Source organism: Neomonachus schauinslandi, chromosome 1, assembly GCF_002201575.2.
Source record: "Neomonachus schauinslandi chromosome 1, ASM220157v2, whole genome shotgun sequence".
NCBI lineage: Eukaryota > Metazoa > Chordata > Mammalia > Carnivora > Phocidae > Neomonachus > Neomonachus schauinslandi.
Window position 1 is genome coordinate 163,299,167 of NC_058403.1, and position 16,342 is coordinate 163,315,508.

The 16,342-nt window shown below is 55.5% G+C and overlaps 1 protein-coding gene across 1 annotated transcript in view; it reads left to right on the forward strand.

Moving 5' to 3' along the window:
* The window catches only part of ATP2B2 (ATPase plasma membrane Ca2+ transporting 2), a 205,415-nt gene that overhangs the window by 177,692 nt on the left and 11,381 nt on the right, over window positions 1–16,342 (forward strand). The window contains exons 14-18 of the mRNA XM_044916427.1: window positions 7,938–8,117; window positions 8,312–8,399; window positions 11,469–11,575; window positions 12,022–12,213; window positions 14,756–14,969. Coding sequence (XP_044772362.1) covers window positions 7,938–8,117; window positions 8,312–8,399; window positions 11,469–11,575; window positions 12,022–12,213; window positions 14,756–14,969 — 781 coding nt within the window. The remainder of the gene's footprint in view (window positions 1–7,937; window positions 8,118–8,311; window positions 8,400–11,468; window positions 11,576–12,021; window positions 12,214–14,755; window positions 14,970–16,342) is intronic.

A 16,342-nucleotide genomic window follows, 5' to 3' on the forward strand; every position in this document is an offset into this window, starting at 1 on the left:
AGCAGCCCTAGAGCCATCCGCCCAACCATCCAGAAACCTCCCCGTGTTCCCAAGGGACAAGCATGGGGACTGCCCTGCCTTAGAAGCCTCTTGCCCCATAGGAGCCAGGATCTCCTATAACACATCCATAGGCCTGGGTTCCAGGGTCCCCATAAAGGAGAGACCCAGAAACTAAGGTCACCGGTATTCAGGAAAACCCCCAGTGTGATGTCACATCAGCAGGTAGAGATCTGTCCATTCAGATCCAGTTTCCCAACCTAGCAGGCTTGCACAGTGATGCAGCCTATAGTCTCGCTTTGTTAGGTCTCCAGGGGCACAGAGCTAGAAAGTTAGCCAAAGGTCAGACTCTCAGGCAGAAGAGAAGAGGGATGACAGCACCCCTCTCCGGAAGGACCAAGGAAGGTGATGTAGTAAATGCACCTAATGGAGTGCTCAGCTCACCCAGGTCTTCAGTCTCCTTTAGCTGCGTCTGCACCCGGCAGGAAGACGGAATTCAGTGCTGGGGATTGGCAGGGTTGGGGGAGGATGGACATGGGTGCTCAGTCAGATTGCCCAGGCTAGAGAGGCTATAAGAAGAAGAGAGGGCTGCCTCGAATCTCCAAAACATTGCTGTGGGCAGGCAGAGTGAGTCCTCACCCTGGGGAGCCCCAGAGGGCAGAGCCCAGGAGAGGCCGGCCTCCACGTCATCGGAGGACTAACCCAGCTGCTGGGCCCAGGGCTGATTCCCAGGCCAGCAGGGACTGGGCCCACGTTGGCCCCGGCCGTGGAATTCGGTGATGGGGCCTCTCAGGGCCACTTTCCTCCACCGGAGGCAACTTCATTGCTCCCCACCTGCCCTGAGACCATTCCCTAGGGGCCGCTTGCTGTTCCCTGCTCCTTATGGAGCCTCCATTTCCCCTTTTTTCCAGTGAAAAGGGGTAGACAAGGTGTTTTCCAAATTCCCAGCCCTGATATTCTAAGAGTCTGTGTTCCAAAGACCAAGTGAGACTAGAACGTCACAGACATGGACTTTCATGTTTCGGCAGCAAGGAGAAGCATCGTCAGGAGTGTGAGCTCAGGCATCAGACAGACCTGGGATCCTGAGTCCCAGCATTACTGGCTGTGTGACCTTGGGCCAGTTACATAACCTTCTGAGCCTCTGTTTCCTCATCCGTAGACTGGGGATAATAATAGTATTCTCCACTCACACACACCCCAGGATACTATGAGGTATCATGTGCATGACAGATCATGCACATACAAGGAACAGGCAGTGTCAGGCAGGAGGTAGATGGCCGGTAAATATGGCTCCCCTTCCTCTGTGCCCCTCCCCAGTAGATTCATAACTCTGGATCCAGTGACAGGTAACAACCCCTAACACAGAGCCTGGCCTATGAAAGGTGCTCATTTAAGTGTGGAATGAATGAATGAGAATGAATGGGACTTGAACACCAATCTTCCAGGACTATGCCTGGTACTCATCTCTCACACCCCCTAGAGGCCCCCACAGGCCTCCTCACTCCCACCCAGAGCCTAGAGCATCCAAGGCAATTTGTCCCCAGGTAATTTGGCCCTGGAGCCATATGTGTTTTCCTGCAGACTGTGTCTCTCCCTGAACAGACAGGCCATTTATCAGCCTCCCCATGGGATGCCCTCTCATTACCAGCCGCTAATGGGTTCAGGCTTCCCATGACAGTTTATCTCCTTACAGTCTCCAATAGCAGATGAGGCCAGCCTGCAGCTCATTCCCAGAGCTCCTAGCCTATCACCCTGCCTCAGAAGCATCCCCGAGGTGGGGTGGGAAGCAGCATCAGACACATACTTTTTTTGGTCATGACCTGTGCTAATAACAAATGTATTTTATATCATGACCCAATAAGCACATACACTTAACCAAAATAAGGATGTCACAAAGTAATGTGATGCACTTGTAAGTATTTTCTATTTTCTTCTATCTCTTTCTTTTTTTTTAATGCTAGTCACCACCCGCTAAACTGATTTGACAATCCACTAAAGGGGCACGACTGCAGGATTGAGCACTGTTGACCTAGACCAAGCGCTTCCCCACGGCCCCAGTGTGCAGGCGAAAACACTGAGGCCAAGCAGGGACAGTGATGTTCCCCAAGTCTCGCTGTAAGTGGCTGAGCAAATCCAGATTAGAACAGGTTTTCCGCCTTCCTACCCCAGGCCCTGCTCCTGGGTGCCACAGAAATGAAAGGGCAAGTGGTTCTAAGTCAGGAGTGTGAGGAGAGGGAGGACAGGGCCTGAGAAGGGTTTAGCTGGGTCCCTGGCATGTTCTGCTAACAGCTTGATTATCCAGAGAAGCTGGCTTCAGGCACAGACTTCAGGCAAAGACTCCCAGCAGGGCTGGGAGCACATTCATCCTGCAGGGCCCTACATTGGAGAAAGGGGGCCTGGATCCAAGCCCCAACTCTGTCACTCACAAGCCACTTCCCCTCTCTGTGCCTTGGTCTTCTGATCTGTAAAATGGGAGGTTGGCCCAGATGCCCCTCAGGTCCCTGCCAAGCTCCAACATTCTGAGCTGGCTGATGGGAAGGCTTTCCCTGACAACTTTCTTTGCTTCCGTCAAGTGAGCGCATCCTTGATGGTGACCTCCTCTCTCCCCTGGGCTCTCCCCCAGGATGTAGACTTCGATGTTGTAAGCTGTGTTGGGGAGCAGGGACTTACTAGGGTGACAAAGCAGGGTCAAGGGACACGGGTTCTAATCCCACTCCTAACACTCCCTCACAGAAAGCCTTCAGGTGCATCTCTTCCCTGGGTCTCCGTTTCCCCAACCGAACAATGAAGAGTTGGACATTCCCAAGTGAGGGACACCAGCAGGGTTGCTGGTGACACTGCTTGGAAGTATAAAAGCTCTGACCTGTTGATTCAGGATTTCCAAGTAGGGTGGGGATGGCTTTTGATTTATTTGGGTTTTAGGCTGGGGGATTTATACACACGGAGCCAAATTCCAGTGGTTCAATACCACAGACAAGATGAAGTAACCTCCCATGCCACCCCCAGGCCCCTGGTTCCCGCCTCACAGGCAGCCACCGTCACCCGCTTCTTGGGTGACCTTAGGGGAGTGTCTATGCCTACAGTTTGAGGCAGGCTCTCCCAGGCAACCCTGAGGCTGGCCGGAGCAGAAGCCTCAGCCTGGGCCACCTCTAGGGTCCTACAAACATTTTCAGATTCCTTCTGCAACTGCCACTGGAACACAAACTACCTCCCTCAGTTTTCTCATCTGTCAAGGGGACAAATCACGTTGTCTTCCTCCCATGAGAAGACAGAAGATGGAACGGATCAAAACAGGCTTGCCGATCATCCCCCAGACACATATAAGACGCTGCCTCGGGTACATTTTCCGACACTGACTGAAGCCACTGCGGATAAAGCCATGAGAAGAGCAGCAGTCTGGGATTTGCCAGGTTATCCGGGGGTATTTAGAGCCCTTGCAGTCACAGAGAATGGGTGTCACCAGCAACAACAGATGTTTAAAAGCCTTCATTTAATGAAAACAGGAAGCGCCCATTTTCTGGCTGTTTTTCCTCCGTGAGAAAACTCTTGGATAATTTTAGCAAAAGAAGGAATTTTTTTTTAATTTTACAGCTATTTTGTCTATGTGGAAAGTATATTTCAACGAGATCGGTGCCTCTGTGGCTTGTCTTAATCATCTCTGGATCCTCAGTGCCCAGAGCAGCTAGATGTTCAGTAGCTGTTTGTCAAATGAATGAACGAGTGAGCAATACAAGGAAATGCAGAGTGCAGTTTAAGGAAGCACCCCATTGGGTTGGAGGAGTCCAGAATGGCTTTATGAGTAGAGGGCATTTCACCTGAAAGAGGGAGAGACTCCCAGATTACAGGAGAGAGGGTGTTCTAGGCGGAGGGAACAGCGCAGGCAAACGCAGATGGGTGAGAGTCTAGTGAATACCCCCATTGGATTTATGAGAGAAATGGGTAGGAGGGGAGCCTGGAGCTAAATTGTGAAGGGTTGGCATGTCCCCATCCAAATCCATTCACCAGGCTTTGAGGGGCTTAAGCAGAGAGATGTTTCATGATGACCCGTGTGCCCTGTGCCTGGCCCCTGGATGGGTCCTGAGCAGTCGGCGGTCCCTGCCTTCTGGAGCCCACAGCCTAATGAAATGTCCAGTGAAAGGGGATGAGTAAGCAGACCCATAGCACATGCGAGCGTAAAGCCAGACTGAAGTACAACAAAGACGTCCAGTTACAGGGCCCACTGCCCAGAAAGGTGGCCGAGGAGGCTCTCGGGTGTGTCCAGGTCCATCTGGAATCCCCCCACAGGTAGGTCACGGGCCTCTAAGGTACCTGACTCAGGAATCATGGTGGCGTGCCCACACCATCCCACCACCCCAAACAAATGGCTGACTCCCCCCCATCCCCAGACACCAGCTGTGCCCCACCCCCCACTGCATCTGCCTCCATACCCTCAACATCTCTCCCCATCTCCCGGAGCAGAAAGAACAAGCACAGAAGACCATGGTCAGGTGCATTGCCAGGCACCCTACCCCCCACCACCAGCATCTATTGTTCCCGTGATTGGTGCCCTTTGCCCCCATCACAGCATCGCCCAGCCTCGCTGAGGGGTGCAAACTATCATCCCCACTTTATAGGTGAGGAAGCCAACACTCAGGTGGATCCCCAGGGCAAAGCTCAACCCAGCCTTTTGGCCCCTGAGCCCTCTCCCCCAAGGGCAGAGAAGCCTCCACCACACAGAGGAAAGTGTGGGGGCCAGAAAAATTAGCTGCCTCCTTTTTCTCCCCAAGCCAGCTTGTTTTGGGGAACCCCAGAGGGTGGGAATTCCAAGCAGGCAGATTTCGGCTCCCTGAGACAGCCTTAAAAGCGTTAAGTCTTTCTAAAACACGGTACCAGACACCTCGTCCCCAGTTCAGAACTTACCATGGCCCCCAGGCCTGGTACCAAGCCCCTGATTCCAGCACCTTCTGACCGCAGGCCCTTCTCCAGCTTCATGGCCACTGGCTCCTGCCTCACATCTTCCTCAGCCTCAGCCCCTCCAGATCACCTGTCACGCTCTTTCTACTGCACCCTTCCCAAATTCTCTGCCAGTGCATCTCATGGGACACTTTTCTGTGGCCCGGGCCACAGTGAAGTGGTCATCTGCATAGCTCCAGCCTGGGCACAGTGCCAGGTGCCAGAGCCTCAGTTAGTGTTGGCTGAACAGAAGCAGCTCAAACATCCCCTTCTCCAGGAAGCTTTCCCAGATTTCTCCTCTCCATCTACTTCCTTCTGAAGGAATGGCACCTTCCTCTGTGCTCCCAGAGCCCTTTGTACAGAGATCTTTACCAAAGCCCCTGCCTCCTACAAGAGTACAAGTCAGACCCAGACCACCTGCTCTCATCTGAAAGAAGAATGATTATGTGAAAGGGTATGATAGACTTGTTCCACTGTGGAATGGTCAGCCTTGGAGTGGGTGAGCACCCCGTCATCAGAAGCCTGCAAGCAGAGGCTGGCTGGCCATCCGTGGGATGCCTAGCCGGAGATCTGGGCAACGAGCAGAAAGTCAGAGAGTCATGACCTGAAGCCCCTTCCAACTCCGAGACCCCAAGCGTCTTTGAATCAAACATAACCTGAATTATTCCTTTGAAGGCAGGAGCCAGATAAGGTGTATGTCCCCTAAAGAGCAGTGGTTCTTTCCTTTCCCCTGGAACAGGAGACAGCAGGGGGCTGCCGTCCCGGTTACAGCCATGGGGAGGACATCAATAAATTATGTAGGCAGGATGTTGGACGTTCCACATCCCCGCTCCCTCTGGCTCTGTACAAAGAGGTCACGTTCGCCTGGGTGAGCCGCCGCTGTGGCACGAGGCAGAGGCCTTGCTCACGTGGCCCCCAAGCCCTGAGGGGGCACCAGAAGCCTCGTCCCTGGGCCCTGGAAATGCACCCAGAGGAGACCTGTGGTCAGCTTACCCTGCTCCAGCCCTGGGGACGAGGAGATCACTACCTGTCACCACAGAGCTGGTCTCTAATACCATTCTGGGAGCTGGAGGGGCCTCCCGACCTTGGCCTCTTCACGGCATTTGTTCCTTGCTCTGCCACAAGATGACCGTGCTCGGGAGTCTTGATTTTCTCTACAAGCAGCAAGGGGGAGCCCCCGAAGGAGAGTGACACCCAGGCGGAACTTTAGGCAGGTCGCTGGTGGTCAGGTAGGAGAATGATGGAAGAGGGGCAAGGCCGGAGGCAGGGAGACTGGGGAGGGGCTGGGCAGTGACCCCAGCTTGGAACGTGGTGCTGCTCTGTGCTGAAGTAACAGCAGGTGCTGTGGATGGGGGAGGACAGAGGCTAAAGATTTTCAAGATCAATCCTTGTTTTTAAAATTCCTAAGGGCACGAAGGGGACCAGTGGGCAGGAGCTGTCCACAGTCAGGTTTTGAACCAACGTTCTAATTCTTATATGAGTTAGCTGGGGCCTCCATAACAAAGTAGCACAGATTGGGGGCCTCCAACAACGAACTGGACTGCCTCACAGTTCTGGAGGCTGGAAGTCCAAGATCACAGTGTTGGCAGGGTTGGTTTCTTCTGAGGGCTGTGAGGGAGAATCTGCTTCAGATCTTCTCCCCACCCCCAGCGCCCACACCCCCCCAAGGTCAAGGGGGTTTGCTGGGAATCTTCAGCGTTCCTTGACTTGTGGCAGCAACACCCAATCTCTGCCTTCATCTTCACGTGACATTCTCCCTGAGTGCGTGTCTGGGTCCAAATTTCCCCTCTTCATAAAAACCCCAGTCACATTGGCCGAGGGCCACCCTACTGACCTCAACTTGATTACCTCTATAAACACCCTATCTCCCAGTAAGGTCACATTCACAGGCACTGGGGGTTAAGACTTAAATGTATTTGGGGTGGGTGGCCACAGTTCAGCCCATAACAGTCTGCAGACCCTCTCAGCAGTGGCTTGGCAGAGTGGGAATGGGGGTGAGCTCCCCAGGCACTATGATATGCAAGAGGAGTGGGAGTCAGACTCCACGTTTCCAAGCCTGAGATTCTAAAGTGCTTTGGTCTTCTGGTACAGCTAGATTTTCTGCCCTTCATATGTCCTCTTCAACTCAAAGACGTTTTGCAGCAAATAGCAAATCATACCTTATTATTTTATCATTGGTCACTGCCCATGGGTCAGAATCCCTTGTTCAGTTGATCTGGGTTGTGTGTAAAGGCCTGCAGCAGCTCCAGACTGGTTTCTGCATCCTAATTGCTGGGCAAATAAATCCACAGCTCTGCATTGGAGCAGGGAGGGGGGCTGGTGCTTACCCCTTCTGACTGGCTGGGTCTACTCTGGCCTGATTGGCCCAGACATCAGTCTGTCATTACAGTCAGGGAGGGCAGGAGGCAGTCCTTACTCTCTCGTGGCAATGTCCTATTTTGCATGAAGTATAATCATTTGTATTTATTCTAAGGCAGTGTCACATTCTGTAAATGAAATGTTCCCAAATGTAGTGTCCCGCCAACCCCCACAAAAAAAAAAAAAAAAAAAACCTGAAAATACGTGAGCATTATTTCTCATTGAGTTTGTAGGAATTGTGCATGTGGATAAAGCAGGGACACATTCCTCTGCAATTGTAGAGTGTTCTACCCCTGCCTGGGGTGTAATTGAGGTCTTTCTCAAAGTCCTTGCCCAGATCAGGGTAACCAGTGGTTTCATGTTAGAAGGGACCATCACAGTGTTAGGTGGTAGCTGCCTGGGACTCTACCGAGAATTCTGAGACCACATCAGGGTTTAATCATCGGATTCTGTGATCGATTAATAATGCCTGCCATGGGCACAGGAAGGAAGGAGATGGTCTACATGCCATATGTGCTATCAGTATCTCATGGTCATGCAGGCCCCTTCCACTGGAGCTGCCCGTGAACAGGGCTCACTCTGGAATCCATAAGGGCGGTGAGGGCCTGCCCTAGGAGCACTCATCCCCATTGCCCCTGCCCTCCCACCAGGTTCCAGAAGCCATCCGCAAGTGCCAGCGGGCAGGTATCACCGTCCGCATGGTCACTGGTGACAATATCAACACGGCCCGGGCCATCGCCATCAAGTGTGGCATCATCCATCCTGGGGAGGACTTTCTGTGCCTGGAGGGCAAGGAGTTCAACCGGAGGATCCGCAATGAGAAGGGGGAGGTACGTGCCCAGCACAAGGAATCCTCAGGGGGATGAGCTGGGGCTGGGGGGGGGGGGGGCCGGGGAGGCATGGGGGCCACATGACTGTACAGAGACCAGCCAGTGTGCCACTCAGAGCCCGGTGACTTTGGGTGAGTCCCCTCCCTTCTCCAGGCCTCAGTTTCTCTCTGACCCCCTCCCCCATCCCTCTCCAGATTGAACAGGAGCGAATTGACAAGATCTGGCCAAAGCTCCGGGTGCTGGCTCGCTCGTCCCCCACGGATAAGCATACCCTCGTCAAAGGTAAGACTGGGGGGGCAGTTCTGAGGCCAGAATCTCCTCCTCTCCTGGTGCCTGCAGCTTCTTTCCAGGACAGAGGGCTTTTGCACAGGGCTCCCCACACCTGGCAACATCCTTGCCTCACCCCATTGCAGCCTTGGGAGTCCCTCTAAGGACCACAGGGAGATGGGGAGGTTATGAGTCTTCTCTGTGGGTTCCACTTCTTCTAGGAAGCAATGGGACTGGGCCTGTCTAGGTCCAAAACTCTTAGCTTGAGGGTAAAATAGGGCCCACAGACATGTTGTATTTGGCTGGTATAGTGCTCTTTTTTATGTTGAATTTGGGTGGATTTATACAGACTCTCCCCTCACATTTGAATCAGTCTTTACCACTCCTTATTGTCTGCCATCCAGCCCACTTCACTCATTTATGTTCTCAGTCTGGCCCCGGAGCTTGTGAGCTTGAGATCCTTGGTCTGCCTGGTCTCTGAGGACCCCAACCAACATCTGTAATGGGGACCCCAAAGGTGGGCCATCCTGGGAATAGCAGCCTGAGAGATGAGGCCAAAAGCTAGCATCCTTCTCCTTCCCTGTCTTCCTCCAGAGAGAGGGCATACCACTTGTTGAGCCCAGGTCGGTGGCCAGGTGCTGGGCCCTTTTAGAGTCATACAGCCCTGGCTTCAAGTCCTGGCTCGGCCACTAACCTGTTCTATACCCTTGGACAAGTCCCTCCTCTTCTGGGACTCAATTCTTCCATCTTTAAAATGGCCATAGAAGGGCAGGTTTCTGGCTGAGGTCATCCCTAGGGCATCTTGGATTCCTCTCCCAAAATGTTGCCCAAGGACATTAATAGAGGCAGATCTGGCTTGGGGACAGAAACACAGCACCCCAGAATCACAGATACCAGAGCAGGAGGCCCCCCAACCTATCCCTATTTCTTTTTCAATCACTCACTCATTTGTTTACTCATTCTCTTGATACGTGTTTTTGAAGGATCTACTAAGTGCCAGACCCAGCTCTTGGCAGACATAGTCCATCCCTCTTGAAATTCATGGTCCAGATTCCATCCAGCAGACATTAAATAGGTTTCCTTGCACACATCTAGAGCCTGTATCGGTGGAAGAGAAGGGTGGGGCCCTCTGTTGGCCTCTCACTCAGGCTGGGGATGGATGTCACATCATAGGCCATCAAAGGTGGATTGAGGGTCCCGGAGAAAGGGCCTGTGTTTCAGGCGGGGCAGAGAACTGCACTGTGAAAGACCAGAGGCAAAGATTTCCAGATACCTTCAAGAAGTGGAAAGAAGCTCACTTGGCCAGGCAGGAGGAAAATTTGGCCCCCTCCCTGCTCTGGAGGAGCATGTAGGCAGGCGAAGGGACCCGGCAGTAACAAAGGCGACAAATGCCTAGTAGACAGAGGCTGGAAGCTGAATCTTGGCTGGGGACTTGGACCACCGCCAGCTGGGGGGAGCAGCCCGGGACAACTCCCAGAGCACATGGCCTTGGAGCTGGACCTGAAGAGGGCGGAACTTGAATACATGCAAAGGGCTGGGGGGTGGTTGCGGCTACAAAGGCTTCTCAAGTCTCGGGTCCCATTCCCTCCCTCATCCCACGGGCTGCTGCTTGCCAGGACAGGACAGGGAGAGACACATACAGGAGCTACGGTGATCTGATGAGGGTAGGTGAGCGTCCTCGGGGAGTCACTTTCCCCAGGGGGCGTGGCATCTGAGCTAAGACTACAGGTGCGGGACAGGCACAGCTGGCTGGGGACAGCCCGGGCAGACAGGGGCGAGGGAGCCGGCTTTGCAGATGGAGAGCCATTCCTATGACTGGAGCACAGATTGGGGGCGGCCAGGGATGAGAGATGAGACGATCATAGAATGAGTGAGGCCTGACCACCAGGGACTTCGAAATTTCTGAATGGAGCTAAGAACATGGATGTCACCCTGAGGCCAGCGTGGGGAGTGAGAGAATGATTCTCAGCTTGGGGGAGGGGACAGGTCAGTTCCGGGGGTTCGAGAAAAATCCCGGCATTGCTGTGCAGAGTGAACAGGTAGCCTGGGGTTGGTGGGGAGCAGGGGAGATGCTAGTGGCAGAGGGGATGGGGACAGAGAAAAGTGAAATGGTTCCCGTGGGATCTTGGAGCAGAATCTGCAGGCCTTGGTGATGGATGTGAGGTGCAGGATGAGAGAGGGACATGCCAAGAGTGACATTCAAATTTCTGTCCTGTCCATGGACATATCAAACTCTACATGTGTCCAATGATGACATCTTTCACCCGCCCTTCCATCTTTAAAATGGCCATAGAAGGGCAGGTTTCTCAGGCCCCAGCTCAGTGACAGGGCTACATGCCATCTCTTTATTCTATTTGTTGAATCTTTTCTTTTTATTTATTTTTTATTCTTTTTTTTAAGATTTTATTTATTTGAGAGAGAGAACAAGAGAGAGAGAGTGGGCTGGGGGGTGGAGAGGAGCAGAGGGAGAGCGAGAAGCAGACTCCCTGCGGAGCAGGGAGCCCGACATGGGGCTCGATCCCAGGACCCCAGGATCATGACCTGAGCCGAAGGCAGACACTAAACGGACCCAGCCACCCAGGCGCCCCTGAATATTTTATTGAGGGTGAATGTCTGGAGAGAGGTCAAGGCCAGTTGATAGGTCAGGGGTCGTTGGCAAATGGCACAGCCCAGGCCTCCTCAGGAGTGACTGGACCCCCAGGTAGAAGGTGCTGAGGGAGCAGATGGTGGGAGAACAGAGGAGCTCCTGGAACTCAGGCAGAGGGGCAGGTGTTTCCAGCTGGGGTGGCCACCAGTGTGGCCAAGGGCTGCAGAGAGGGAAGAGTGTGCTGGAGAGGCCGTCGGGGCCCAGACCACAGAGGGCCACAAGCCAGCACGGGGCTCAGGTGCCTAACATGCCCTGCAGGTGGGCAAGCCTGGAGCTGGGGAGAGTCACAGCAAGAGGAGGGGGAGGGGGGGCAGGGCAGGGGCCAGAAAGGAGGCTGGGCCCGGCCGGGGGTCCTCCCGACGATCAGGGCCGGCCCGGCTGCCTCTGCCCCACGGAGTGTCCCGGGGCCCTGAGCACCCTCGTGCCCTGCCCCACAGGCATCATCGATAGCACACACACCGAGCAGCGCCAGGTGGTGGCCGTGACCGGGGATGGCACCAACGACGGGCCTGCACTCAAGAAGGCCGACGTGGGCTTCGCCATGGTAGGGGCAGCTCGCCACGGGCCCTGGGGTGGTGCCTGGCAAAAGCTCATAGTCAGGGGGTGTGGGCAACTCAGCCTCGAACTGGCTGTGCGGGGACCCTGGTTCACACTCAGCTCACCCACCATCTACCTCACGTGCCCCGTGCTCTCAAGGCTCAGCCTGGCCCCCCGGGGTCTTCCTGGAAGGGTGGAAGAGGGCTGCCTGCCATGATGGGTGTGGGGGAGGATGGGCCTGGGAAAGGCTTCCAGAAGGCAGAGTTGGCCTCAGGGGGTCGGGTCTGTGAGGAGTACACGCACACACCCCCCGTGTGGTCCGGCCGAGCTGGGCAGTTGGGAGGAGGCATGTGGGGGGTTCTATAGGACTGAGCGTGTGCAGGGGATGAGAACAGTGTTGCTCGAGCTGCTCACCACCCCCTAGCCGCCCCAAACAGGCTCCTGTCCCCACAGGGCATCGCAGGCACGGACGTGGCCAAGGAGGCCTCAGACATCATCCTAACGGATGACAACTTCAGCAGCATCGTCAAGGCAGTGATGTGGGGCCGCAACGTCTATGACAGCATCTCCAAATTCCTGCAGTTCCAGCTGACGGTCAACGTGGTGGCTGTGATCGTGGCCTTCACAGGTGCCTGCATCACGCAGGTGGGTCCTCCGGGGGGGGGGGGGGGGCAGGCGGGCAGGATGGGGCATGCCAAAGCCTGGGGGAGCCCCTGCCAAGGGCCAGGAGTTGCATCACAGACCTCAGGTGCAGGCACCAGCCTGAGGAAACGAAGCTCAGCAAGGTGGGGGGCTGGCCCAAGGTCATCTGGCAAATGGGAGATGTCAAGCCTCACCCCATGGCTGCCTGACCTGGTACTCCCTCCAGGAGGCAGAAGAGGTCATCCTGGAAGGAAGGCAGAGCCCCCAGAGGGAGGCAGGGGCAGGGCGGGGCCCAAGGGAGGTCAGGCGACCAGCTGGGGGTAAGGAGCCAGCAGGGCCCTGGGGGCAGGAGTGTGACAGGAGAGGCCTGTTTGCCTGGGGCCCTGAGGCCAGGTTGGGGCTCCTTGTCACTGGGAGGGGCAGTTGTCTGTCAGGATCACCATCTGGGTCATGAGCAGCCCCATCCCAAGCTCAGGGGAAGCCAGCCAACAGGCCTGCATGTCTTCAGCCTCACTGCTTCCTCACCCAGCCCCATGAAGTGGGAATTATGATGATCCCCATTTTACAGAAGCAGAAACTGAGGTTTAGAGGCTGGACCAGCCAGGAACTGCCATTGTTCCTGCAGCCTCCTGCCTCCCCCTAGGGGCTGACCAGCCTGGCCTGGGGAGGAAAGGGCCAGTATTCCAAGGCCTCCCAGCAATCACGTGGGTAGACAAGCTCCTGCCCACAGAGAGGAGCCCCCAGAGGCCCAAAACACAGCACTGCCCCGGAGTGCTTTGTGGCCTTAGGAATGCTGCTCCCCTCTGCTGCATTCTGAGCGCCTGGGGCTGCATGTGGCAGCACCCAGTACCCTCTCCTGAGAGTCAGAGCTGGGAGGTGCCTTCTGCTGAAAGGGCCCTCTCCTGGTCTGTGGGCGAGAGACTCCCTCTAGTGGTGGCTTGGGGAACACTCCCGCAGCACAGCCGCTCCTGCAAGGCTTCCTGGGGACCCCACTGATGATGCCAGATGGAGAAACAGGTTCAAAGAGGACTACCGGTCTGCCTAAGGCTTTAGATTGAGTTGGTGGCAGGGCCATGTACGCCTTGATGGGGAGATGGGGGGTCCCGACCCTGAAGCACATGTAAAGAGAGAAGGCTGATGAGCAGGAAAAAGCCTCAGGACACGGGGAAGGTGGCTGCTCCAGGGCACAGGTGGGAGAGGCGGCCTGGAGGAAGGGGTTCTGATGCATCCAGAGGTGAGCGAGTATGGGGTGCAGGCAGAGTGGGCCTCGGGGGCTGCACTGAGAAATGATAGAGGAGTGAAGAACTACTCAGTTTAGGCTATTAGGCTTACAGGGTCAGTGGGCTTCCTGAAGGAGGTGTTCCACCGTGGATGAAGCTAACACCAGAAGGGGAGATCTGGGCTGTAGAGAGGGTGATGCTCGGGAGAGGTGGGTGCCGCCAGCCAGGGTGACAGGTGTGGAGAGGAAAGCAGGGCTGAGGAAGGGGCCGTGGGGGGCACAGAATTAAAAGACCAAGGAAGAGTTGCCCTGAGGGAGAGGGAGAAGGAACATTCTCAGAGAGGCTGAAGAGGGCCAGGAGAGTGGGGTCAGGGGCCAAGAGGAGACAGTGGCCAAACAAGGCAGGGAGGTCAGTGAGAGGAGGCTGGAAAATGTGTCTCTCAATTGGTGAGAAGGAAGGTGCTGGTGACCTTGGAGAAAGGGATTTGGGGGACATGGAAAGGCCAAAGTCTGCCTGCCAAGGACAAGGTACTTGCGGGTACAAAGGAGGAGAGGACAGCAGATCAGCTCCTCGAGGCAGTGTACCCCACATGATGGGATTGTGCACAGAGCGGTATGACTGTATGGTCCCAGTCGCAGCCAGAGAGAGGCGTGGGAGGATCCACACCAGAATGTGGATGGCGGCCGCCTGTAAGTGACAAGATCATTGATGAGTTTTAGCTTCCTCCGCTATTCCCTACTTGCCCAAATTTTCTACCATGGAAGTATGTTATTTCTGGAATCATAGATACACACAATAATTGCTTAAGTTAAAGTGGGACAATGAGGTAAGAAGGAACTTGGTGGTAGCGACAAGGGGACAGGGGTCACAGGCGCTGTTGGTGGGACAGCAGAGACCAGAGCCTTGGATAGTGGAGGGGAAAGCAGTAGGAGGCTGAGCAGATGGGATCTATGCTGGAGACGGGGGAGAGCTTGGCCTTAGCCAGGAGAGATGTGTCCACAGGGGCTGAAGGGGTAGACAGCACATGGTGGGGAAGTGGGTGAATTTACCAGAAGGCAGGGAGCTGCTGACCATCATGCCTAGAAGACTCAATTTTCTCCTTGAGGGAGAACACAGGTAGGCAGGTCTAGGCTGTTCTCCAGAGAAGGGAAGGCCCAGCAATCCTGTGGGGTGCCTGTTCAGGAGGCCAGCTGAGGGCAGACCCACTGGGCAGAGTCGGCTCCTGACGCCACCAACAAGCTGCTGAGGCCCACACCCGGCCCTTCATAGCAGCTGGTGGGGCCGGCCTCCCCTGTGACAGCCTTCCCCACCACTGCTATCTCCAGGACTCCCCTCTGAAGGCCGTGCAGATGCTCTGGGTAAACCTCATCATGGACACGTTTGCCTCACTGGCGCTGGCCACTGAGCCACCCACCGAGACCCTGCTTCTGAGGAAGCCATATGGCCGCAACAAGCCCCTCATCTCACGGACCATGATGAAGAACATCCTGGGCCACGCCGTCTACCAGCTCACCCTCATCTTCACCCTGCTCTTTGTTGGTGAGTCCCCCACTGGCCCACCTGGGACACCCCGGCCTGGACCCAGCGTTCTGGATTCACATCTGCCCTCTTGCCTGCCGTGAAGTCACAGGGGCCCAGGGCGGTGAAGTGAGTTGCTCAAGGTCACATAGCAAGTCTTGGGCAGAGCCGGACCCTGTCTCAGGCCTGGCCAACCCCAAAGCCAGGGCTTTTCCACTGATGACAGCTCCAGACACTGAGTGCACACTAGGCAACGTGGCACCCAAGTGTTGATTTATGCCTCTCACACCCGCCCTGGAGGAGCCTGAGGCTCTGGCCCCTCCTCCGACCCATTCCTGCACCTCATCCGTGCCCCGTGCAGGCATCCTCCCTGAGACCTCCCCGGGGAGGGACCAAACACCCAGAGCCACCAACCATTGCCACAGCATTTTCCTTTAGGCCGCGTGCCTCACATAGGTCTCCCCGCCCTCAGTGGGGCAGGCACCTGTGTGCCACCACACATTACAGGGAGCGCCCTGAGGCACACACAGGTGAGCCGACCTGCAGCCGAACTGGGGCGCCTGGGTAGATACCAGGCCCGGTTCCCTCGGGTGTTTCAGAGATGATGTGGGCAAAGCCTACCCCTGGGCCACGGAGAGTCCCAGAGTGGGAAGGGGCGGGCCCACAGTCACACAGGGAGTCAGGGCCAGCCAGGAGTCCCCAGCATGGGCAGAGCCCCTCCACGTGAGGAGCTGGGCTTTCAATGCCAGCGAGCGCTTGCCCTCAAAGTCCAGAGTACAGATGTGGGTAGGGCATGGATCCTATTCCCCAAAGGGCAGTCCTCTTGTATGAATTTGGAAGGTGATGTGTTGGCAGGACTATTGTCAAGAGTATTTTTAGTCTTCGAAGAAGCCATGTGAATGCAAAACTAGGAGAGAAGGCTGCTGGGTGGGGGTTCCTGGTTTACTTGCTGGCCTCCCCCCTTGAGCACCTACTGTCAGCGGTCTTGGATTCAGCTAGACACCTCACACTAAGAAAACCCCACAAGCCCTCCTGGCACCAGCTTACACAGCTTGGCCAAAAAATGTAGACTGGCACTGGGCCTGTCATCAGTGCGTGTCCACACAGCAAACCGGGGGGCTACTCTCCACCCATCACGTGATAACTCAGGTACAAGGGAATGAGGCCACTGGGTGGAGCCAGCCTGGCCTAGAAACCCCAACATCCACATAGCAATCGATATTTCCTATAAGAGCCCAAGAAGCTTCCAGAGGTCTCAGCAAGGGTCACAGTCAGTTACAAGAAGCACCACTTTCAGGGGAGCCCAAGGCCATGGCCTCCCACTGGGGATTCCTGGTTCACACACTGTCCTCCCAGTCTTCCCAGTCCAGATGAGTTTGCCAACTGGAGGTCAC